We start from the raw sequence: 24,652 nt of genomic DNA, 5'->3' as shown, positions 1-24,652 counted from the left end.
ATCACAGGACATCTTTAGATCTAAAAACAGTCTAAAGATCCCCGTCGACACTTCGATCTAGTTTGAGTGAATCTTATATCAGAAGAGAAGATTCTCAAGCACAAACAAACTAGGTGCAATCAAAGTTCAACAACTGTTAGTCAATCAAATCAATCGAAAACTAATAATAAACTGCAATTATCTAGTTTCCCACCAACGGTACTCGTAGAGCTTCTCAATCCCAAAGAAGTCTTTAAAACGAGTAGTCGTAAGATATTTCGCCTAATTAGGGTACTTTCCTCTCCGAATAGACGGCTCCACCAGTAACAACACAACTAGGTAGTTTTGCTGGCTCTGAGGATTAGTTTGCTCGAAATGAAAACTTCAATATTTATAGACCAAGGAAGTTTGGACACCAAGGAATTTCCAAAACCAAATATTCTCAAAGATATGCAATAAAGCCAAAATCGGTTTTCATAATTCCTGGAAATGCACTATCCAAATATTGACCGAAATCTCAGTAGAAAATCTCCAATTAGTAAATGCACATTACTAATTTTTATTTTCTAAAGATATGCATTTAATTGCTGGAAATTAAAAGCATATAAAAACTAAAAACCTTAATTAAAAGATTCTCAATTTATTTCGATCCGAGATTCTTATTAAGGAATATCTTTGAACAATAAAATATAAGAGTTACTTCACATGTTCAAAGTATGTCGGGCATCTTTACTTTGTGAATCCTTTTTCATATTTACAATCTTGGAACCAATTTGCCACACTTCCAAACGAGTTTAGAATTGGTTTATCCTATCAAATCACCATTAATGGGTTTCACGGTTCTACCAAAACACAAAGCTTCAGTTCTACCTCCATGTGGGTACTAGGATCAGTCATACTAGCTTTCCAAAAATTAGTTGACTAGGTACTAGGATCGGTTACCACATAATTATGGTATTTTACTTGTGATCGGTTGCACAAGTCATATGATCGGTTACTAATTACTAAGACTTGTTAGACCTCTTACAAGGATCGATTCCACATAATTGTGATCGGTTGCACCTCTTACTAGGATCGTTTCCCCAATGTCTATAGTTGGTCATACCAATTACAACATATCGATCATACCATCTCAGGTGATTACTTAAGATCGGTTTCACTAATGATAGTCATACCAATACAAAAGTCAGGCATTGTGAATAGTTTTACCAAGATACATAAACAAGTTATGAGCGGTTATACTAAACACACATATTGGTAATCCAAAGATTTGCAATGAATAATAATACCAATAAGCCTAGCGATTTCCCTTTCGATTCACAAAACAAGTTTATGAATTGCACTTCTTTTAAACGAATGTAAAACATTGTTTCCTAGGACGAAATCTTCACCCGTACCCTTACATAATCACAATAGCATTCATACGATTATGTCGATGTCTTATATATGAAGTTCAAAAGATAGACGTTATACTTCGTATTGTAATTCCTTAATACTATGTATAACTAGAGTATAATCATTCACAGTTACGCGGTTATGTTTTCAATATGCACGACTTGAAAGATACGTTAGGAATGAAACATTTTAAGTCAAATATTACTAACCTCAAGAGGAAGGATGATGTCGTTGATGTAGCTCTTTACTTCTTCACATTCTTCAAGTCTTCACGTAATACTCGTAAGTCTCATATCCTAGTAATTTTCTAGCTAACTTATACGAAATTGACTCTAGTAAATAATCAAGCGACTCTTTAAATGAGTTTTGATTCACTAAAATATGAAAACCAAACTTGACATACCAATGCTTGGTGGGTTCAACCGAGCTATGCTCTAAAAGCCGTTCAAATACTGTGAAAGCATTGACATAATCTCTTGTCCTTTCCGTCGTCTTCTATTTCTAATCTCCAAATCAACGGACTGATTCAGCACTACCACTTGATGATTTTACATTTCACAAAATATTGTTAAGCCGTTGCTATTGCTTTCAAATAAGTACTTAATAAGTATGCATCCACCCTAAAAATTCCATATTTCTTCTCTCTCAGTTTTGTGTTTCTTATTTAGGTTCTCTCGGGGTTTGGATCAACAATGTTCAGGTGGATTTGGGGGAGGCTCTTCCACTTGGGGTTAGTCCTACATAAAAACCACCTTTTATTTTTTGTTTGAACAACAAGGTTAACCTTTTTTTTGATACTCTAAAATTTGGGCGCAAAGACTATGTTTACTTTTCATTCATGAAGGTTATAATAATCTATAGCAAAAATCTCCATCATTGGTTTATCTTCGAGTCTTATGTAGCTTACTGCTTTTGCGACTCAACTTGATACATCTACCGGATGTTGTTCATTTTGGAATGTTTGCAGATAACTAACCAAATTCGAAGAAACTCAATGTATACATATGGTGGTTTCAAAATGCAGTCATGGTGTTTGAGGAAATGTCGTTTGTTAAATTTTAACAAAATTAGGTATAATGTCATTTAACTATTATTGAAGGAAGTTTGATAAAAACTTAGACGGTCAAAGCTAGTCTACGACCCAAATGCATCAATTGCATCTTCCACGACCCATACCCTAATTAGATTATAAAGATACGACCCTTTTGCAAAATACCTCAATGCATAAACAAGCATTCAAAAATATGGACGAACGAGGAAACCTGTATAAAATCAGAGAAGGAAAATAATTAAAAAAATAATAAAGAGGCGCGCAAGGGTCCGGGCCCACTATCCGGCCAGCCATGCCATCGTGGTCGGTCCCACACTTCTTTCTTTTATTTTTAATTTATTTTATTATTTTCCCTGTCTCTTGAAAACTCAATGTTTGAGCAAACTTCCTCGTTCGAGCAAAACTCCTAGTTTCTCCATATTTCCTCAAGTGATGAAAAATAATAATATAAAATAGGAAAGAGCATGAGACCGAGCATATGGGTCGGACGTCCACGCCCTAGCTTTGCCCGGTTCCACATCTCCCAATTACTTATTTTATTATTATCATTCCTTCCTTCATCTCATGAAACTCCGTCGTTTGAGCAAAAACCCTGGTTTTTCATATTTTCTTAAATATTGCTCAAACTATCAAAAACCAAAAAGTCAAATGATCACATGACCATCCAGGCTTTCCACGACAAATATTAAAATATCATTCATTTTAATATTCTTAGAATATTGGTCGCGCGAGCAAAATTCTACTTGCTCACTCAAGCAAAATCGAGATTTTCAGTTAAGATCAAACTCTTCTGAAAATCCAAAATATTGCTCAAACGTGCACCAGAAAATACCCAAATTCTCATAATTGAGTCACGGACAATATGGTGACACGGTAATGCCACCTTGACCGACCAAGGTCGGCCTTTAGGATTGCAGGAGCCAGTCTCACATCCTATTAATGATTTTGACCTAATTGATCTTCTACAGTTCATATTGGGTTCAAACTCTTTCCAACCAACTTGGAACTTGATCAATCGACCACCATCCGGTCCCACGACTACCAAGGGCCGATATCATACCCCTTGGCATGTCCTCCTCTCTCCATAATTAGGTATTATCACTTAATGCTCAGACGAGCATTATTTCAATAATGATTAAACGAGCATTTAATCATCCTTCCACCAACGGTCCTACAAAGGAATTTGGTGCGCGCTCACTCGAGCACCTGGGAGCTACATGACCGGACATCATCCCATGCAGATGGTCCCTCTCTCGCTAATTGGTTGATTTTCAGTAAATCATCAATTAATCAGCAATCGACCAAAATTAGGGTTTCAAATGAAATGCTCCGCAAAGCATAATTCTGAACACGTTCAAACCCTCATAATTTTACGTTGATCTACCAATCAACATCCTAATTAATAATATTCAGTGAGCCGCAGTATTTTAATTATATTATTTGGTCCCGTCACCAATAATTCATGAATCGAGCAATATTTGCTTAAAATCACAATATTTATTTTGCTTATTCAACTGGGTTCAGACCTCATTGATTCAACTATCAATTGCTCGACTAAGAAATATTCTTCATGTTTGATTCAACTATCAATATTCGAGAATTATATTGATCCAGCAATCAATAATCTAATTTATTTAATGTCTGGTCCTGCTACCAACATTTTGCTCGACTGAGCAACATGGTTCGAACATGCGACCATCCAATATTCCTGATTCCTACTTTATCGTTCGATCATTCATGATATATTAGAGCATTATTTATAATTCAACAATATTTTTGATTTCCTGTCGAATATTCGACATATCAAAATAAGTCCTCGATCGAGCAACTTCATTGGACGATCGATCCAAATTATCAAAATATCATTATTATCTCTACTGGTAAAATGATATCAAGACTCAACGTCTGAACATCATTACTATCCCAACAGACATCTTATCTTCAATCCATGAGTCTCATAGCATACCACATTCGTACATTATGCTCGACTCATCAAGGCTAAGACTCATTGTCTAGTCAAGTCAATAACTGACTAATTAAATACACGTATGCCTTGCAGACTCCACAATCATGAGGCATCAATCATGTCACATGAGGGGATATTAATTAGGGTCTTGGTATGGCGGCCTACGGCACGTGTGTTCATCCATGATGAGAAATATGAGTAAGTCGTGCAAGCAGTCGAGGGAGTTAGCAAAGTAGTGGGTGGACAATCAACCAAGTCTATATATGAGTTGGAACTGGTTTAACCACGATTTCCCACTTTCCCACTCTTTCACTCGATCAACCGTCACACTTATTAGAGAACAATGTGTCTACATTCTGGCAATATAAATAAGTTTCTGAATCCACGATTGAACAACCAAGAATCATCGTGTAAATAAGCACATATATACGAGAATTATCGCAAGAATTCTCATCTTAACAATCACTCTCAAATGAGCAGAATTCAAACTTATTCAAACCCAACAGTTCATTTGCAGATAGCTGCAACGCATTCACGATCCTTGATCACCATTGATCTCACACATTTCTCAGCATCCCTCCTTCAGATCGACCATCTTCCCTTTTTGTGACCGAATTGACTCTGGAACGGCCATTGTCTTGTTTAGGCCGAAGTTCTACAGATTGATCTCTCAAACTCAATGCACTACCGTGTAGTGCATATGTTTAACGTTAAGAAATTTTCTCGTTCGAGGAGTCCCGTCCACACGGTCTTCTCTTCACTTTCCTAAAAAACCAGAAATGGTTGATCTTAGGTCGGGTTCAGTTACAAATATTAAACCAAATGGTGCTAGCACTAGCAACAATGGTGGTACTCCCCGCTTCAACGGTGCTGGTGACACTAGTCCTCCTCAAACCCACATCGGAAACAATCCTATTTTCGGCCGGTCTCCTGAAGAAATCAGAGAAATTCTCCTACCATAGTTGATCTCATGAAGGTGCAAGAGACTCTGTCCAAAAATCAGATTGACATGGATGCAACACAGAAAGAGTTGTGTAATTATCTCAAAACTCTCACGAACAAGATATCATAGAAAACTCAGAAGAAAGGAAAAGTTTAGGAAACATCCTCGGTTGCTGATCCAGAAATCTCCCTAATTCATGTTGTAGAAGATAATCAAGTCCGCAATGCTGCAAATAAGACACCAGCAAAGGAACCATTAAGTTCCATCACTCGTAAAGATCTAGAACATTTCATGGGGGATCGAGGAAAAGACAATACACCATCTGTCCACCGTCATCAACCTCCATACCCTTCTGTCGTACAGAAGGTTTCTCTCCCGGAAGATTATACTTCTCCAACGTTTACACTTTATGATGGAACATGCAATGCTCGAGAACACATATCTAGTTATTGGAATCATTAGGAGAGCATGAGTACAACGTTTGAAAGAATTTTCAAAGTCTCTGATAGGCAGAGCATACACCTGGTACAACAACATCCCACCAGGAAGCATCACCAATTGGGGAGAAATTATTAACTCTTTCTAAATAAAGTACTTTTTTTTCTCGGAGCAAGTCACTCTCTGATTTGGGAAGGATGTTTCAGAGGAACAATGAACATCCCTATGATTACGACAAAATATTCAGAGTCCAAGCTTTGGATTGTCACGATCCAAATATCATTGAATAACAACTTGTAGAATTGTGCATTAACGGAATGATCTCGATATACAGAGCTTTACTGGAAAATCTTCGATTCTAGACTTTCTCAGAGCTTCATGAAGAAGCCAAACGATCAACAACCACTGTTATGGCCTTCTGAAAAGAGCAAAAACTACAAAAATTGAGGAACCGCGAAAAACTCGAGCAGCACCAGGCGCCTGATTAATAAGCAATACAATCTCCAACCTTCCACGAATGTTGTTGCTTAAAGGAGCAAGATGAAATCTGAGGCACAGCATCTTAGGAACGATTATCCAACATCCCAGTCTGCAAAAGTATTAAGAAAGGATAACTAATCCTGAAATTCACAAACCTCGACCCGGCATCAACAAACGGGGAAATGATCAGACATACTCAAACTTTCATCTTCTCATTGAAGAAGTGATCAAGTTACTGAAAGTCTAGGGTCAAGATGGTGCAATCAAATTGTCGTTCATCGGGAGAGAGCCAACTGAAAAAGAATTGAAGTATACCAGGTATGTTCGCCTTCATAGTTTCATCAATTATCCAACAAGTAATTGCAATATTTTGAAGTACATCTTTAAATAGAAGGTTGATCCACAATAGCTTCAACTGGGGACTGAAGGAGTGCACATGGATTCTCTCCCAATCGGGACATTAATCTCTCCGAACAACCTTTCAATGAAGCATTTCAATCCTTGGTCGAGCATATATGAACCTTGCTTTATCTTTCGAAAACACAAAGGAGAGACATGTTCGCAGCACTGAATCACATCGTTTCAGGAAGTCCATTCCAGAAATATTTCATGAGCCTCTGGCCACATACAAAGACATGTACGACTGGGGACTACTTACCACAGTTAATCTCAAAGGAAACGAATTTGGGAGAATGTTGATCGATGCTGGCACCCCTATCAACATTATTCCACTAAAATCCCTCAGAGTCGCACGCATCACTCGACAAGAAGCTACTCATGCTCCCATCTCAATCGGAGACCATGAATGAGCGCTCAAATATCTTTATGGATACATCACTCTCAAAGTGAAAATGGGTTCAACCTGGACTGAAACCAAGTTTCACATAATCAAGAAGATCCAATATATGACATGATCCTAAGACGAGCATGGATTCATGCTAAAAAAATGGCTAGAAACAAAGATTATTTGGTTGCACATCTCTCCAATGAAGAAAGTTCTGATCCAGAAGATTTGGCGGACGTTCCATCATCAGAGCACTCTTGGAGGAATTTCGAACTTTGACGAGGTTGAAACAAAAACCTGCAAAAGATGCATAGATATTCATCAAGAGATTCCACACTCAGGCAAGTCTCATTCCTCCCATATTTATGTCCTTTATTTTCTCACATGCTATCCTAGTATGGGGATTCAATTCTGCTAGCAACTCTGCTATTGCAAGACGTTATGAATGGGTAGCTTCACCACAAAAATATTTTATTAAGTGGTTGAATCTGACACCTCTCCGAATCGAGCATCTCACTGAGACATTCATTACTGAGATGATTTTCAAGCACGACAAAAAATATCTTAGGTATTCCCCGTAACTTTTGCATGAGTATCCATATGTGCCACAAAATCAGAAAGCTTTAATGTCTGCACAAGTGTGGAATCCCACCGCAAAAGGAATGCCGAATCAACAGAGGATACTCGGGGCCGAGACGCTCAAGCCTAAGAAATTCGACGCTTAAGGGATATGACACTTCGACGCTCAAGCATCTAAGGTTTGAAGCATTTAGGATTTTCTTAACTTATCCGTTATTTTCAATTCCTCCAAAATATATGCAATGCTTGCATTAAGTAATTGAACCTATCAAACCAAAATAAAATCCCTACAACTGTCAATCACCTACTTCTCTGAGGCCAACCGAAAGTCAAAAACCTCTCATCTCTGAGTGTTATATTCTTCAGAAGCCTTCAAAGTGTATCCCCAATCAAAGAGTACACCTTTGATAATAGCGCATATAGCTTCAGCACAAATATCGCGACGCTGACACACTGATTCAATACCAAGACGATCAAAGTGCAACTGTACTACAATCGATAAGTCTTTACTATCCCCATGGCAAGACTTCTAAAGCAGATGCAACATCATTCGTCCATGGATGGCGCAAACTCGTTCAACATATATATTTTTCTAAGCAGATGAATACCTCCGGGATGCACTCGGGGACTTGATCTTGTTGGAAAGATCAATTCAGATCTATTTCAATAAATGTGTTCCATATAAAAAGTCATTGAAACCTGATGTGATGCCATGAAACGCCATCAAGGAACCTCTCTACATCACAAACCTTGCACGACTAAGGAACTTTTTCTCCTCACCGATCACATCTGGAATGGAAACTTCCGCTGTTATCTGCCGCAACAACATCGATTCCCTGAAAAAGCCACTTTACAGTAAAGTCATACTATTCGGGAGAATTTGGGTTGAACTCCCAGTACACCTTCATCTTAGAAATGCTCAACTAATCAATTAGTTTGTGAATATAAAGGCTCATCGGATGGAGTATCAAAGACTATGTCGATAATCATGGTTCTAACTTTTTCGGTCTCTTGATCAACTTCAACCATAGTATCAACATCAACAATTATCTCTAGAGGAACTCCATCCATAGTCTCAGCATCAATAAGAATGTCTGGAAAAAATTCAATCGTGATCTCAGCATCAACAACGGTCTCAGGAGCAACATCCTCATGACAGGGCTTCATCAACTAACCATTCTCTAAAGTGTTACTCGATGAAGCGGACTTCTCCAAGCACTAATGATTCATATCAAGATGTGTATACATGAAAACATGTTCACATGAAAGTCTTCCCAAATCTTGCACGATGGGCGGGCACAATCCAAAGTCTTCTACAAGATGTTCTCATCACCTCTACAAATGATATACAACACACTTCACTTCAGGCCATGGGTTTGCATATACGTACCAATGTGTGATGAATTGGACAATCCTTCCTCAACAAAAGATTTTCGTCTATGTATTTTCTACGAAATACCAAAAGGGCACATCAATTAGACATACGATCAGAAAGATGTGGCTTCCACACTCAGTTTTATGGAATCTGAAAATTTGCACAGGATTACAAGTTATGAATGTGCATGTGTCATTGACTGCCCTAGACATATCCAAAATGAAGGATTCTTTTTGCATATGATTTCTCAGTCTCTTAGATTCGAAATTTGTGGTCAAGCATCGAATTACGACATCGTATGAAGTTTCAACAACTTCCAGAGCGGATGACTGGTGGGCCCGGGAAAGCTATAAAATTGAAGCGAAATGAAAACGGGCCTACAGTAATACCGCAAGTGCACGGTCGTCGGTTGTAACTCGTGCAAGTACGGGTCGATCCACAGAGATTGGGTGTGTTTGGAGTGTTTAGCTATTTTGGGTTCTAGTTGGCTATTGGGCTTTAGGTATCAAAGGGGTGTGGCACCAATGGGTTATGAATACCTTTTGGAACTGTTGGGCTTTGAATACCCTTTGAGTAAATTGGGCTTAATGGGTTTGTTTTTAACAATGAAATGATTTTGGGCTCAGTGGGCTTTTGGATTGACTGTGAACTTATGGGCTTTTGGTCTTTTGAATTGTACTTGGCCTTGGGATTAAACCTGGGCTTTTAGCCTTTGGTTTCAATGAACTGAACTTGGGCTCAGTGTTGAAGTGAGCTTTGGGCTCAGTTGGCTTGTATGAGGATCTGGGCTTGACAGTGACAGGCCTTAGCTTGGAAAGTGAACTGTGAGCCGGGCTTTCACAGTGAACTGTGGCTGGGCCTTAACCTGAACTGTGGTCTTAGCTGAGCCAAGCTCAGTTGCAGCAGCAGCAGTGGCTTCAGCAGGGAAAGGGAGAGCAGCAGAAACAGCAACGGCAAGTAGTAGCAGCAGGGGGAGAACAAGGCAGCAGAAGCAAAGGCAGACAGGAAACAAAATCACACAGGGCCAAGGATGGCATTTACAATGACAATGAAGATGGTAGTGAAATGGTGATTGTTAACAGTGGCAAAGTGCCAACGAAGCAAAGTAAGTTACAAAAGAAAGTGGTAAGAGAAAGGTGACAGTGAAGATGATGTGAAGCAATGGTATTGAAGTAAACCAAGGCTATGAGCCAAGGGCAGAGAGGAGGTTGCAGTTGTGGCTAAGCTAAGGCTTAGAATCCACCTTGTGTCCTAGCTAAACAATGCAAAAACTTAAGCATCCAACTAGAATGGGAAGAGAATCAGCTTGCTCACTGATTTGCCCCTAGCATTGACTGTCTTTTGAAAGCACAGTCAATCACAGGCATATCAGAGCACCAACTTCTTCCCATTACTCAAGCAAAACAGGCCTTCCTAGCAATTCATCATTCATTAGTGCACTAAGGTTTCATCTGAGCCTCAACAGTGAACTCAGAACATAATTAACACTACAATAGAACTAAACATGATTAACAGGAACAACACACATTTAAACAACACACATTTAACAGGAACAACACATTTAACAGGAACACATTTAGAATGGCAAAACAGTAACACACATGTAAACAACACACATTAACAGGAACAACACACATTTAACAGGAATAACACAACATTTAAACTACTAAACAGTGAATGAAAATTGCAAAACAAGAACCCTAAAAATTAACAGTGAAATTAAATTAACCCAATTAGGGGGTGTCTCGGCTAACCAAGAACACCCTTTAACATCCTACATCAGTTCCTACTTATAGTTTACAACAAAATCCATAATTTTGAGAAACCCTAAAATTTGAAAACCCTAAATTGATTTGGGGAAAATCAAATTCTCTCACCCATGTTGAATTCTGCTCGACCCATGACCTGTTGATGTTCCCTCTGCTCCTCCTCAGCTCGAACTGCTCCCAATTGCGTCTACTGATGCCCTAGCTTTTCTCTTTCTTATCTGTAGCACCTAGGGTTGATGCTAAGAACAAGAAAGGGAAATACTAGGGAGCTGGATGATGGTGAAGGCTCTGATTTGGTCGAGAGAATGGAGATGGTGAAGCTCGAGGTGGTGATGGAAGAGATGGTGGTGGCAGTGGAGTTGCAGGCGGTATGGTGGTGGAGAAGAAGTTTTGGGGAAAGAAAATGATTTGGGAAGAAGAGGGTGTTTGGCTTGAGGTCGATGGGTTCGATGGCTAAGGTGTTGAACGGGTTCATCAAACTTTGATGTCTAGCGAGGAGACGCGTTGGATGTGAAGATGGTTGGTAGATCTAACGGTGGTATGAGAGATGAATCACTTCGACCGTTGGATTGTGAAATACAACAAAGTTAACGGCGAAGATCGAGGTTAGGTGCTGTAGTGTTAAGCGGAAGTATCGAGATTTGATGAGCAGGCAAAGAAGCGACCGTAGGATCTAAATGTGATCTAATCTGAAGGCTTGGAATTTAGGTACTATGGTGTTTTGCAGGGACTTCAGATTTTGATGAACGATGAAGAAGCGACCATTGGATGATGAGATGGATCCGATCTAACGGCTGAGAATGGAGGCGGGTATGGATATAGAAAATGGGTTTGGGTAAGGGTTTTGGGCCTTGGGTATGCCAAGCCCATATCTTCTTTAAGAACAATTCTTCCTTCTTGAGCCCATTCCTAGCTTTTTGGACGTGCGCTCCATTCTTTGCGGCTTCCTTGCGTAATTTCTTCCGGCTTTCACTACTCTTCAGCTCTTTTGCTCCGCAAGTCATCCAGACTTTATTTATTACCTAAAAATGCAAAATTAAGTAAGAAAAATATTTATTCTTGAAAACAATGAAAATACAGAATATGGGATAAAATGTAGAATTACTGCACAAAAGATGAGTTAAATGCCAAGAAAAATATAAGAAATATGCACTTTTTAGCACTCATCAAATACCCCCAAACCTGAATTTTACTTGTCCTCAAGTAAAACAAAACTAAGGAAATCCTACCTATACCACTGTCGCTGGTCTCTCGAATGCATTTAGCGTATGCACTAAGCCTTTTAAACCACTAAGTGTCCCTAGTGGACGAGTTGAAGTCTCGTGAAGGTTTGCTTAGAACGTACCTACAAAGTTCTAGGTCAAAATATAGCTCAGATTCCATCAAATGTGACATGTGCAAGTCAGTTAAGCTCACAGCAAAATGGAGATGTCAATCTAGCTATCGAAGGCACAATCCTAGCACTGATAACAAAAAAGACATGTGATAAGAGTGTAAAGTGTATCTACACATGTGTAAAGAAAGATCTGAAGTTATGACTACTAATCACCAAGAGATAGTTTCTCAGGCTAAGAACCAAGGTCGAAATCTAGCTAGCTGTCCGGACTTTACGAGAATTGTGAATGAGTTGGAGGTATTTCACAATTACTCGCGTTGTACATCAATGGCATACACCCTCCTTGCTTATTACAATGAAACAACAAAATGACTCTTTACATGACTCTTATTTACATTGACTACTCTCTTTTATTTTTGGAACAAGAGAGATGGAATTGATAAATACTTGATTTTTTTTTTTTATTTTGATTTTTTTTTTTTTTTTTTTTTTTTGAAAAGAAACACTTTTGATACATACAAAAGGAAACAAAAATTACATGACACTTTGCAAGAGGTAGCCCTTTTTGATGCACCCAGTTAAATTCGATGGTTGTCTTTCTTAATGTAACCTCCACCTTCTATCCCAACCAACCAAAGAACAAGCTAGTCAAGTTTCGTTCAGTATTCTAAAGTGATTGGCAATCGTACTTCCTATCAAACACCTTGAAGATCGAGGCCATACATGTATTGGTAGATCGTGCGCGTGCAAATTTCTTATCACTATGTGAATTGTGCTAGAATCAGGGTGCCTAAATATCTAGACTAAGACTCCTAATAATTACATATTTGCACAAGAGTCAACATTTCAAGGTAAATGAGCTCCATTTTTATGTTTTTTTTTAATTTTTTATTTTTTTTTAATTTTTTTTTATTTTCAATTTTTTTGGAATTTTTCAATTTTTCAAAAAGAAGGAGTTTTGTTTTCAATTATGGCATATTATCAAAGTATCTACTTTTCACCCCCAAACCTAAACTAAACATTGTCCTCAATGTTTCAAAATATGAACAAAATTATAATACAACATATGAAGAGGATCATGTTGAGTAGAGAAAAAAAGAGAATACCCGATTTCGGCGAAAGCAATATTAGAACTCCGTTATTCAAGGCAAAATCCAACATATGTCAGCCGAGATCATATTGGATTAGCAAAATATACAAAAGGAACAAAAGGGTTTTTAAGAAATTTTATCTACTGGATTATATACAAAAATTCACCATACACTAACAATCTAAAGAGTTGAGGATCAACCCAAAAGACAAAGTGTAGAGGTTTCAACAGCTTCACACAATAATAATATGATAGCATGCAAGTGAAGCTGTGAAACAAAATGAGCTACCCCCAAACCTGGATTTTACAGAAGATATAATTTTGAAAACAAAATCGCGCAGTTTCGGGGGTTCATCATGCACAAGGTCTAGCTCGAAATGAACTGTGCTAGGGACGGGCAAACATGCTAATTCCAACTGTGGTTCCTCAAATGTATTATACTTAGAAGCAAAATAGTCCAAGAGGACTTGGGAAGCACACAGTTCCAAACCTAGATTAGGGACTCTCAGAAAAGTCGGTTTGACAATATGGGTACAAACCAAATCTAGGTTGGGTGGAAGGCCATCAGATTGTGACTTATGTAGGAAGATAGGCACATCATTACTAATCACATCAACATCTCCTAAGTCTTCTACAAGTGTCACAACATGCTCACAATCATCAAACAAATTGGCAAGATCACAATCAGAGTCATCAACATCATCAACATTATTCTCATGCATCGGCAAATCAGGAGAAATATCACAATGTGACCTAGGTAGAGAATCAGACACATCAAATATATTTTCATGCATATTAGTGTCTACAGAAGATTCAACTATTCCTATGTCATGCTCATCTTCACAGAATAATTGTACGAATCCCATGTCAATATCAAAATCATATGAATTACAATGAGTATTAGAAAAACAACATTCATGAAGGTCGAGGGCGAGAAGCCATATGTTTTGAACCAACAGGTTCCACAATATTTTCATGTTCTTCTAACATATCATCATAAATCATCATCATGGTAGCATGCATATTGGTCCTCATTAACAGTGGTGGTGTCATTAGTCGATTCATGTTCCTCTAAATTAGGTTCATATTCAACATTATTTACATGAATGGGACTAGACACTTCATTAGGGACAACATACATTTCCTCATGAATTTCCTCCTTTTGTAGGTGAAGCAAAATCTGATCTAAATATGCATGAATTCGTGATGTAGATCTATCATAGTCTTTTGCTCAGAGTCTTAAAGCTTCTGTGGTGGAGTCTAAATTCATGGGAGTACAAATTCTTCATGTTCAAATTGTGGTGAATGGTACATGTGTGCATGGTCATTAGGGTTTACAAAATATTGATCGCAACCCTCAAAGGATTGATTATGGTCCCAATGACTACCATTCTCACAATTTATGGGCATTTCATACCTTGGATTTTCTCTAGATTGCCTAAAATTATGCAAAATATGACAATTCTCAACAGGGTGGTCTAAACTACCACATGCGGGACATGCATAGATTTCAGGTTGCCTAAGAAAATTAGATGTGACAGATTCCTCATGTGATTGCATTTCTAAAGCTGTGATTCGAGCTTCTATTTGATCCATAAGTGATGATTGTGTGAGTGAGGCAGCAAATGTTCATTTTCACGTTGCGATGAATGATGCATGTATGAATAGTCATTAGGGTTCATGTATTGCGGCTCGGGACTTTGAAAATGTCCATATAATTCCTATAACTATTGACATCATGGAATGGGGGAGGATCACAATGTGAATTTGGCCCGTAAGCAAGTTCTCTAAGTGTTTTGTTTCCACTCCCCGAAGCAGGCCAAAATCTAGACATGATTGGCTCAAAAGCTAAGTAAATGTACAAAGTCAAAAATTTGGTTTTTAAAGGGTTTGGATTTTTGGGAAAAATTTGGTTTTGGAGACATTTTTTTGGTTTTTTAAAATTTGGGAGCAAGTTTGGTTTTAATGGGATAAAGAAGAAAAAATTTGGTTGTTAAAATGGGAGCAAGTAAAATTTGGTTTTTGAATGGGAGAAAAGTAAATTTTTTTTTTTTTTTTTTTTTTTTAAAAAAAAATAAAATTTGGTTTTTGAATGGGAGCAAGCCCACTGTTGGTTTTGTGTTTGCTTTGGCTCAGCTGGTTTGAAAACGTTTGGTGAAACTGAGTCCAAAATCTCGGCCTAGAATTTGGGTACTCGGCCCACTAACGAGTTAACCTAGCGTGATCGGTTACAAGCTCAGCTGGGTTTAAAAACCCAGAATACAAAATACAAGTCCAAATTAAACAAGCTCACAAAAATTAAATACAAGCCCACAAATTAAACAAACAAGCCCACAAAATAATTATTACAAACCCAACAGAAAATAAAAAGCCCAAAAATTGGCTTTAATATTACAAGCCCACAATTAAAAATTGGAAGCCCACAATTCGGGTTCTCTTAAATGGGTTACCTTTTAAGCACAGCCCAGCTGCTCTGATATTGTTGCAAAAACCCAGTTGGGCTTTGGTTCTTTTCCTTGGTGGCGTCCCAGCAGAGGAAAAACAGGTTCAGAACAGCAGGTCCAACAGCAAATGAAGTGAAGCAGATGCAGATGCAAATGCTATGCAGTGAAATGCAAAAATAGCTAATAAAACTACAAGAAAAACACAGCACCAATCCCCGGCAGCGGCGCCAAAAACTTGGTGGCCCGGGAAAGCGTATAAAATTGAAGTGAAATGAAAACGGGCCTACAGTAATACCGCAAGTGCACGGTCGTCAGTTGTAGCTCGTGCAAGTACGGGTCGATCCACAGAGATGGGTGTGTTTGGAGTGTTAGCTATTTTGGGTTCTAGTTGGCTATTGGGCTTTAGGTATCAAAGGGTGTGGCACCAATGGGTTATGAATACCTTTGGAACTGTTGGGCTTTGAATACCCTTTGAGTAAATTGGGCTTAATGGGTTTGTTTTTAACAATGAAATGGTTTTGGGCTCAGTGGGCTTTTGGATTGACTGTGAACTTATGGGCTTTTGGTCTTTTGAATTGCACTGGCCTTGGGATTAAACCTGGGCTTTTAGCCTTTGGTTTCAATGAACTGAACTTGGGCTCAGTGTTGAAGTGAGCTTTGGGCTCAGTTGGCTTGTATGAGGATCTGGGCTTGACAGTGACAGGACTTAGCTTGGAAAGTGAACTGTGAGCGGGCTTTCACAGTGAACTGTGGCTGGGCCTTAACCTGAACTGTGGTCTTAGCTGAGCCAAGCTCAGTTGCAGCAGCAGCAGTGGCTTCAGCAGGGAAAGGGAGAGCAGCAGAACAGCAACGGCAAGTAGTAGCAGCAGGGGGAGAACAAGGCAGCAGAAGCAAAGGCAGACAGGAAACAAAATCACACAGGGCCAAGGATGGCATTTACAATGACAATGAAGATGGTAGTAAAATGGTGATTGTTAACAGTGGCAAAGTGCCAACGAAGCAAAGTAAGTTACAAAAGAAAGTGGTAAGAGAAAGGTGACAGTGAAGATGATGTGAAGCAATGGTATTGAAGTAAACCAAGGCTATGAGCCAAGGGCAGAGAGGAGGTTGCAGTTGTGTCTAAGCTAAGGCTTAGAATCCACCTTGTGTCCTAGCTAAACAATGCAAAAACTTAAGCATCCAACTAGAATGGGAAGAGAATCAGCTTGCTCACTGATTTGCCCCTAGCATTGACTGTCTTTTGAAATCACAGTCAATCACAGGCATATCAGAGCACCAACTTCTTCCCATTACTCAAGCAAAACAGGCCTTCCTAGCAATTCATCATTCATTAGTGCACTAAGGTTTCATCTGAGCCTCAACAGTGAACTCAGAACATAATTAACACTACAATGGAACTAAACATGATTAACAGGAACAACACACATTTAACAGGAACAACACATTTAACAGGAACACATTTAGAATGGAAAAACAGTAACACACATGTAAACAACACACATTAACAGGAACAACACACATTTAACAGGAACAACACAACATTTAAACTACTAAACAGTGAATGAAAATTGCAAAACAAGAACCCTAAAAATTAACAGTGAAATTAAATTAACCCAATTAGGGGGTGTCTCGGCTAACCAAGAACACCCTTTAACATCCTACATCAGTTCCTACTTATAGTTTACAACAAAATCCCTAATTTTGAGAAACCCTAAAATTTGAAAACCCTAAATTGATTTGGGGAAAATCAAATTCTCTCACCCATGTGTGAATTCTGCTCGACCCATGACCTGTTGATGTTCCCTCTGCTCCTCCTCAGCTCGAACTGCTCCCAATTGCGTCTACTGATGCCCTAGCTTTTCTCTTTCTTATCTGTAGCACCTAGGGTTGATGCTAAGAACAAGAAAGGGGAATACTAGGGAGCTGGATGATGGTGAAGGCTCTGATTTGGTCGAGAGAATGGAGATGGTGAAGCTCGAGGTGGTGATGGAAGAGATGGTGGTGGCAGTGGAGTTGCAGGCGGTATGGTGGTGGAGAAGAAGTTTTGGGGAAAGAAAATGATTTGGGAAGAAGAGGGTGTTTGGCTTGAGGTCGATGGGTTCGATGGCTAAGGTGTTGAGCGGGTTCATCAAACTTTGATGTCTAGCGAGGAGACGCGTTGGATGTGAAGATGGTTGGTAGATCTAACGGTGGTATGAGAGATGAATCACTTCGACCGTTGGATTGTGAAATACAACAAAGTTAACGGCGAAGATCGAGGTTAGGTGTTGTAGTGTTAAGCGGAAGTATCGAGATTTGATGAGCAGGCAAAGAAGCGACCGTAGGATCTAAATGTGATCTAATATGAAGGCTTGGAATTTAGGTACTATGGTGTTTTGCAGGGACTTCAGATTTTGATGAACGATGAAGAAGCGACCATTGGATGATGAGATGGATCCGATCTAACGGCTGAGAATGGAGGCGGGTATGGATATAGAAAATGGGTTTGGGTAAGGGTTTTGGGCCTTGGGTATGCCAAGCCCATATCTTCTTTAAGAACAATTCTTCCTTCTTGAGCCCATTCCTAGCTTTTTGGACGTGCGCTCCATTCTTTGCGGCTTCCTTGCGTAATTTCTTCCGGCCTTTCACTACTCTTCAGCTCTTTTCCGCTCCGCAAGTCATCCAGACTTTATTTATTACCTAAAAATGCAAAATTAAGTAAGAAAAATATTTATTCTTGAAAACAATGAAAATACAGAATATGGGATAAAATGTAGAATTACTGCACAAAAGATGAGTTAAATGCCAAGAAAAATATATAGAAATATGCACTTTTTAGCACTCATTAATGACGTACAAGCAGAAATTTCTAGACGGGATTCATAACACTCACAGTCAAGCGACATCCCCTAGATCCCCACCAATACTGTGGACTCACAGTATACCACCGTGATACTGCACGTCTCACCATGAAGGCTCCATAAGTTTCGAAGACGTAAGCATATGGGTGTTTTTGCAACAAGCTCATCTAATAAAATTTTGCATTATCCTGCGCAAATCGACAACTTGGAGTATTTGATGAAGAATCGAAGGACATGTCATTTTCTCCACACGTAGGTCCACTAAAACATGTCCAAAATTCACATCAATTGGATGAACAAGCTAAAATTGTCTGAATAAGAATCGTGATCCTTCGTGCATATGGACGGACATCCACCCTATTCAATCAGAGGAAAAGAGACAAGCAAGGTTTCTGATATTCATGAAGTAAAAATACTGAAATAATCAAGGCACCTACAAAAATCAAAAGATGTTCAACTACTACAATGATTGATCGTCAGTCATCATCTTCATGATCAGAATCTTCTTCAAGTTCTTCTTCAGAAGCATCTTCTGAATTTTCTTCGAGAACTTCTTCTAGATGGTCTTCGGGATCATCATAAGTTGCATCCAAATAGTCGTCTTCATCACATTCGGCTCGGAAATCATCTTTGGACAATCGTTCAACCCTTTTACTAGGTGGATATGGCTCAACCTCACGTTCAATAGGTTTCCAGACGAATTCAATTTCCTCCACATCTGAATCAGAAGCTACACCGTCCGCGCAAGATCGAACTGCATCTTCAACCGATAGTCTCACTTGCTGAAGCTGGTGCCTTTTTTGATGATAAGCTGCAAGCTTTTCATCCTCAGCTTTTCTCTTCTATGATCGAGATACATACCATGTATCATCTTTCCAGCATCTCTGGAAGGTTAATTCACCTTGGCATAAACGTCTGCATAAGTCTTCATATTTGGCTTGGTATTTCTGGAGTGTTCTCCGGAAGAGACAGCAGAGTGGTTGTAGCTAAAAGTCATCATTATCTGAGATGAAATACATGGAGACATGGATATACCAATAACAAACATGCAACAAAAATGGTAATAATCTAACTCATACATGTTTACAATTTCACTAACAATAGTGATTATACCGCAAAAGCTTCAATAACTTGCTCGTTTCTTCAAATATTCAAAGATGAGCAAAGTTCATTATTCAAAAATCAAAATTTGATTTTCATAAAACCGTAAACAACTCACGTGAATTTTACTGTGTAAACATCCACTAGTTTTTTAAAATTTGGGAAGACGTTCACGTAAAGACATTATTTCATCATAAATAATTGCTTATTTTCAATGATTATTCAAAATCAAAATTTGATTTTTGCAAAAAAAAAAAAAAAAAAAAATCTCTCGTATGAGCATCCAACTTTGAAACGAGAGTTTATTCCATTTTGTGAAATCTCACATATTAAAAAAAAATAGTTTTCGTGAAAGCTCATAGACAAATTTTTTATCATTAGACGCAGGTCTATTAAAAAAAATCTCTCTTATGCTAGGGATTATTGTTTGTTTCTTAAATTAATGAATGAACGAACATCTGATCCTGCACAAGAATTTCCTTTTTGGGCACGGGACCATAAACGCTAAACCGACCAAAATTGGGCGTCCGACCGCACAAATCAGTGGTGCCTCATCTCTCCGTACTCATGGGATGACATTCTATCATACTGCCGGAGTCCTTATCTAGTTATTTTCTTGAACATGACATCACTGAAGCAAATAGGGGATTCTGGAAATGCATTTTACGACAAAGTTGAACTACTTATCTCGTCTACAGGAAAATCACCATTCAGTGCTTACTGCGGAACATGAATGTCCCTCACTAAGCAGGGGACTTAATGTTAATGGTGGATTTTCGACAAAGGCTAAAACCGTAAAATCATGATACTGCATGTTTCTGACACGGCTTCAGAAATGTATGTGAAACTCATATTTTATGATTCATAAACCATTTCACGATCTTTGACTGAGCGAACATCCTCTCTGAGCTATGATGAATATGTTATTCGTAAAGCCTCTCATCTTAGCTTTTCTATACTTGGCATATTTCAACAGCACCTCTACATAGAATCGAAACGATTGTACGGCTCCTAGACATATTACATGCTAGTATAGAGCGCTAACATCTTCGGGACGTTACATTGTTTGTTTCCTGACTATATAGGTAGAATGTGTATAGCATCTCTTAATGATTGGATGTCTCCGAGACATATTTCATGCTAGTATAGAGCGCTAACGTCTTCAGATTATCATATTATTCCCTGACTATACACGACCAATATTCAGAACGAGTATGATGCTTCCATCATCTTATACCTCGATTCTCGAATAAACTCGCTCCTAGACGTATTGCATGCTAGTATAGAGCAATTCATATATTAACTCTAGCGTGACATTCATCAATTGAATTCCTAGAAAAATAATACATTTTATCTCATTACTCCATTTCATGGCTTATTTCCGACTGAATTCCATGAATTAGTAATAGATAATCAATCTATCCCATTACTACGTTGCGTGGCTTATTCCCGGCTGAATTCCATGAATTAGTAATAGATAATCAACCTATTTTATTACTCTGTTTCGTGACTTATTCTCAGTTGAATTCCATAAATTAGTAATAAATATTCATTGTTCGGGAATCTGAGCCACCACCGAGTAAGCCCCGAGAAAACGGTGCCAGTGTACTTAACAATAATGCACGAACAAGTACCCAAATGCATAAACGAGTATTCAAAAATATGGACGAACGAGGAAACCTGTGCAAAATCAGAGAAGAAAAATAATTAAAAAATCATAAAGAGGCGCGCATGGGACCGGACCCACCGGCCGGACGGCCATGCCTCGTGGACGGTCCCACGCCTCTTTCTTTTATTTTTAATTTATTTTATTATTTTCCTTGTCTCTTGAAAACTCCTTGTTTGAGTAAACTTCCTCGTTCGAGCAAAACTCCTAGTTTCTCCATATTTTCTCAAGTGATGAAAATTAATAATATAAAATAGGGAAGAGCACGGGACCAAGCACATGTGCCGTCCGGCCATTCCATAACCTGGCCGGTCCCACACCTCTCAATTCCTTATTTTGTTATTATAATTCCTTCCTTCATCTCATGAAACTCTTTCGTTTGAGCAAAAACCCTGGTTTTTTCACATTTTCTCAAATATTGCTAAAATTATCTAAAACCCAAAAGTCATCAAGGCTTTCCACGACAAATATTAAAATATCATTCATTTTAAAATTCTTAAAATATTGGTCGCGCGAGCAAAATTTTACTTGCTCACTCAAGCAAAATCAAGAGTTTCAGTTAAGATCAAACTCTTCTGAAAATCCAAAATATTTCTCAAACGCGCACCAGAAAATACCCAAATTCTCATAACTAAGTCACGAAATATATGGTGACATGGGCATGCCACCTTGACCGACCAAGGTCTTCCCTTAGGCTTAAAGGAGCGGGTCCCACATCATATTAATGATTTTGACTTAATTAATCTTCTACAGTTCATTTTGGGTTAAAATTCTTTCCAACCAACTTGGAACTTGATCAATTGACCACTAGCCGGTACCACGACCACCAAGGGCCCATCTCATACCCCTTGTCCGGTCCTCCTCTCTCAATAATTAGGTTTTACCAACTAATGCTTAGATGAGCACTATTTCAATAATGATTAAATGATCATTTAATCATCCTTCCACCAATGGGCCTATAAAGGACTTAGGTGCACGCTCACTCGAGCACCTACCCGCTAAATGGTCGGCCATCATACCATATAGCATGTCCCTCTCCCGCTCATTGGTTTATTTTCAGTAAATCATCAATTGATCAACAATCGACCAAAATTAGGGTTTCAAATCAAATGCTCTGTAAAGCTTAATTCTGAACACGTTCAAACCCTAATAATTTTATGTTGATCTAGCAATCAACATCCTAATTAATAATATTCGGTCAGCCGCCAGTATTTTAATTATATTATTTGGTCCTGCTACCAGTAATTCATGAATCGAGCAATATTTGCTTAAACTCGCAATATTTATTTTGCTCATTCAATTGGGTCCAAAACTCATTGATTCAACTATCAATTGCTTGACTGAGAAGTATTCTTCATGTTAGATTCAACTATTAACATTGGAGAATTATATTGGTCCAGCAATTAATATTTTAATTTATTTAATGTCTGGTACTGCTACTAATAATTTGCTCGACTGAGCAACATGGTTTGAACAGACGAACATCCAATATTCCTGATTCCTACTTTATCCTTCCATCATTTATGATATATCAGAACATTCTATATAATTCAACAATATTTTTGATTTCCTGTCGAATATTCGTCATATCAAAATAAGTCCTCTATCGAGCAACTTCATCGGACGATCGATCCAAATTATCAAAATATCATTATTATCTCTACTGGTAAAATGATATTAAGACTCAACATTTGAACATCATTGTTGTCCCAGCAGACATCTTATCTTCAATCCATGAGTCTCAGAGCATACCACATTCGTTCATTATGCTCGACTCGTTAAGGCTAAGACTCATTGTCTAGTAAAGTCAATAACTGACTAATTAAATAAACGTCTGCCTTGCAGACTCCACAATCGTGAGGCATCAATCATGTCACATGAGGGAATATTAATTAGGGTTTTGGTCTGGCGGCCTATGGCATGTGTGTTCATCCACGATGAGAAATGTGAGTAAGTCATGCAAGCAGTTGAGGTAGTTAGCAAAGTAGTGGGTGGACAATCAACCAAGTCTCCACACGACCTAGAACTGGTTTAACCACGATTTCCCACTTTCCCATTCTTTCACTCGAGCAACCGTCACACTTATTGGAAATCATTGTGTCTACATTCTATCAATATAAATAAGTTTCTGAATCCGCGATTGAACAACCAAGAATCATCGTGTAAACAAGCACAAATATACAGGAATTATCGCAAGAATTCTCATCTGAACAATCACTCTCAAATAAGCATACTTCAAACTTATTTGAACCCAGCAGTTCATATGCAGAAACCTACAACACATTCACGATCCTTGATCACCATTGATCTCACACACTTCTCAGCTTCCCTCTTACTGATCGACCCTCTTCCCTTTTTGTGACCGAATTGACTCTGCAACGGCTGTTATCTTGGTTTAGGCCGGAGTCCCACAAATTGATCTCTCGAACTCAAAGCACTCCCGTGCAGTACATCTGTTTGAGGTTTAGGAATTTGGTCGTTCGAGAAGTCTTTTCCTCACGGTCGTCTTTTCACTTTCTTAAAAAACCAGCAAATCGTTTTGCCCCATCAACAGCCGAGTGCATTAATATGGTAATGTAGTTTTAGTAACCCATATTTCTTTGTTATGTTTTTGATTGATTTTTTCAAGATTTAGATATCCATATTTCTTTTGTTTAACCAGAATCGGTTGATGTCCATGTATACGTTAACCAATTCCATATAATTAGTCGATGATCATATACATATCGAATGATTTCAATTGGTGTTTTTCGTGGTTGAAGGAACAAACCAGAATCGGCTCACATGGACTCTCACATAAACCGATTCTGGTTTGTGTTCTTCGTGGTTGAAGAACTCAACCTAGAATAGGTCGATGTGGGAACTAACGTAAATCGATTCTGGTAATGTATACTTGAACTAAAAATGATATTGTTGAAAACAATTTTATACCCGAATTGAGAATGAGTATAAGTTTATCCCTGGATTTTTATACTCAAACCGAAAATGAGTATAATTTATACTCGAAATGAAAATGAGTATGACTTCATACTCATTCTCAAATTGGGTATGATTACTACTTGACATGGTAATGAGTATGAATTCAAACTCATTCTTAACTTGATTATATATAAGAAGTATGTATTAAATTGTGTTTGATGTTTTTCAACATCGTAATCGGTAGATGTGATGTTTCATATAAACATATTCTAGGTAAAAAAAAAATTCTATTTTGTATATGTGTTTGAAGTTACAATCGGTTGACACCAATATCAACATAAATTGATTCTGGAGTGTAATTTTCAAAATCGGTTATATAAGCACTTAATATACACTGGTTCTTAGTGGTCTTGGTGGATGAACCAACCAAAAATTGGTTTATGGCGCCTTATTATCAATCGATTCTAGGTTGGTGTTTTTTTTAAATAAATCAAAAT

General features: G+C 38.2%; 1 protein-coding gene across 1 annotated transcript; it reads right to left on the bottom strand.

The window, feature by feature from the left end:
* Positions 1-18,945: 18,945 nt before the first annotated feature.
* LOC113272628 (transcription termination factor 4, mitochondrial-like) lies at positions 18,946-19,466 on the bottom strand. The gene is made up of 2 exons (XM_026522440.1): positions 19,371-19,466; positions 18,946-19,311 (listed from the first exon to the last, which is right to left on the bottom strand). Exons 1-2 carry the CDS (start codon positions 19,464-19,466, stop codon positions 18,946-18,948), a joined length of 462 nt encoding a protein of 153 aa, XP_026378225.1.
* Between the last annotated feature and the right edge of the window lie 5,186 nt (positions 19,467-24,652).

Source organism: Papaver somniferum, chromosome 4 (assembly GCF_003573695.1).
Source record: "Papaver somniferum cultivar HN1 chromosome 4, ASM357369v1, whole genome shotgun sequence".
In the NCBI taxonomy this organism is placed as follows: Eukaryota; Viridiplantae; Streptophyta; class Magnoliopsida; order Ranunculales; family Papaveraceae; genus Papaver; species Papaver somniferum.
Note: the sequence above shows the minus strand (reverse complement) of the source record. Positions and strands in the feature narration are given on the sequence as shown.

Excerpts from the sequence above, each read along its gene's own strand:
- LOC113272628 (XM_026522440.1), bottom strand. The coding sequence starts at position 19,466 with ATGACTTTTAGCTACAACCACTCTGCTGTCTCTTCCGGAGAACACTCC. Across the intron at positions 19,312-19,370 it reads ATGCAGACGTTTATGCCAAG|AAGAGAAAAGCTGAGGATGA; the intron begins GTGAATTAACCT and ends TCTCGATCATAG.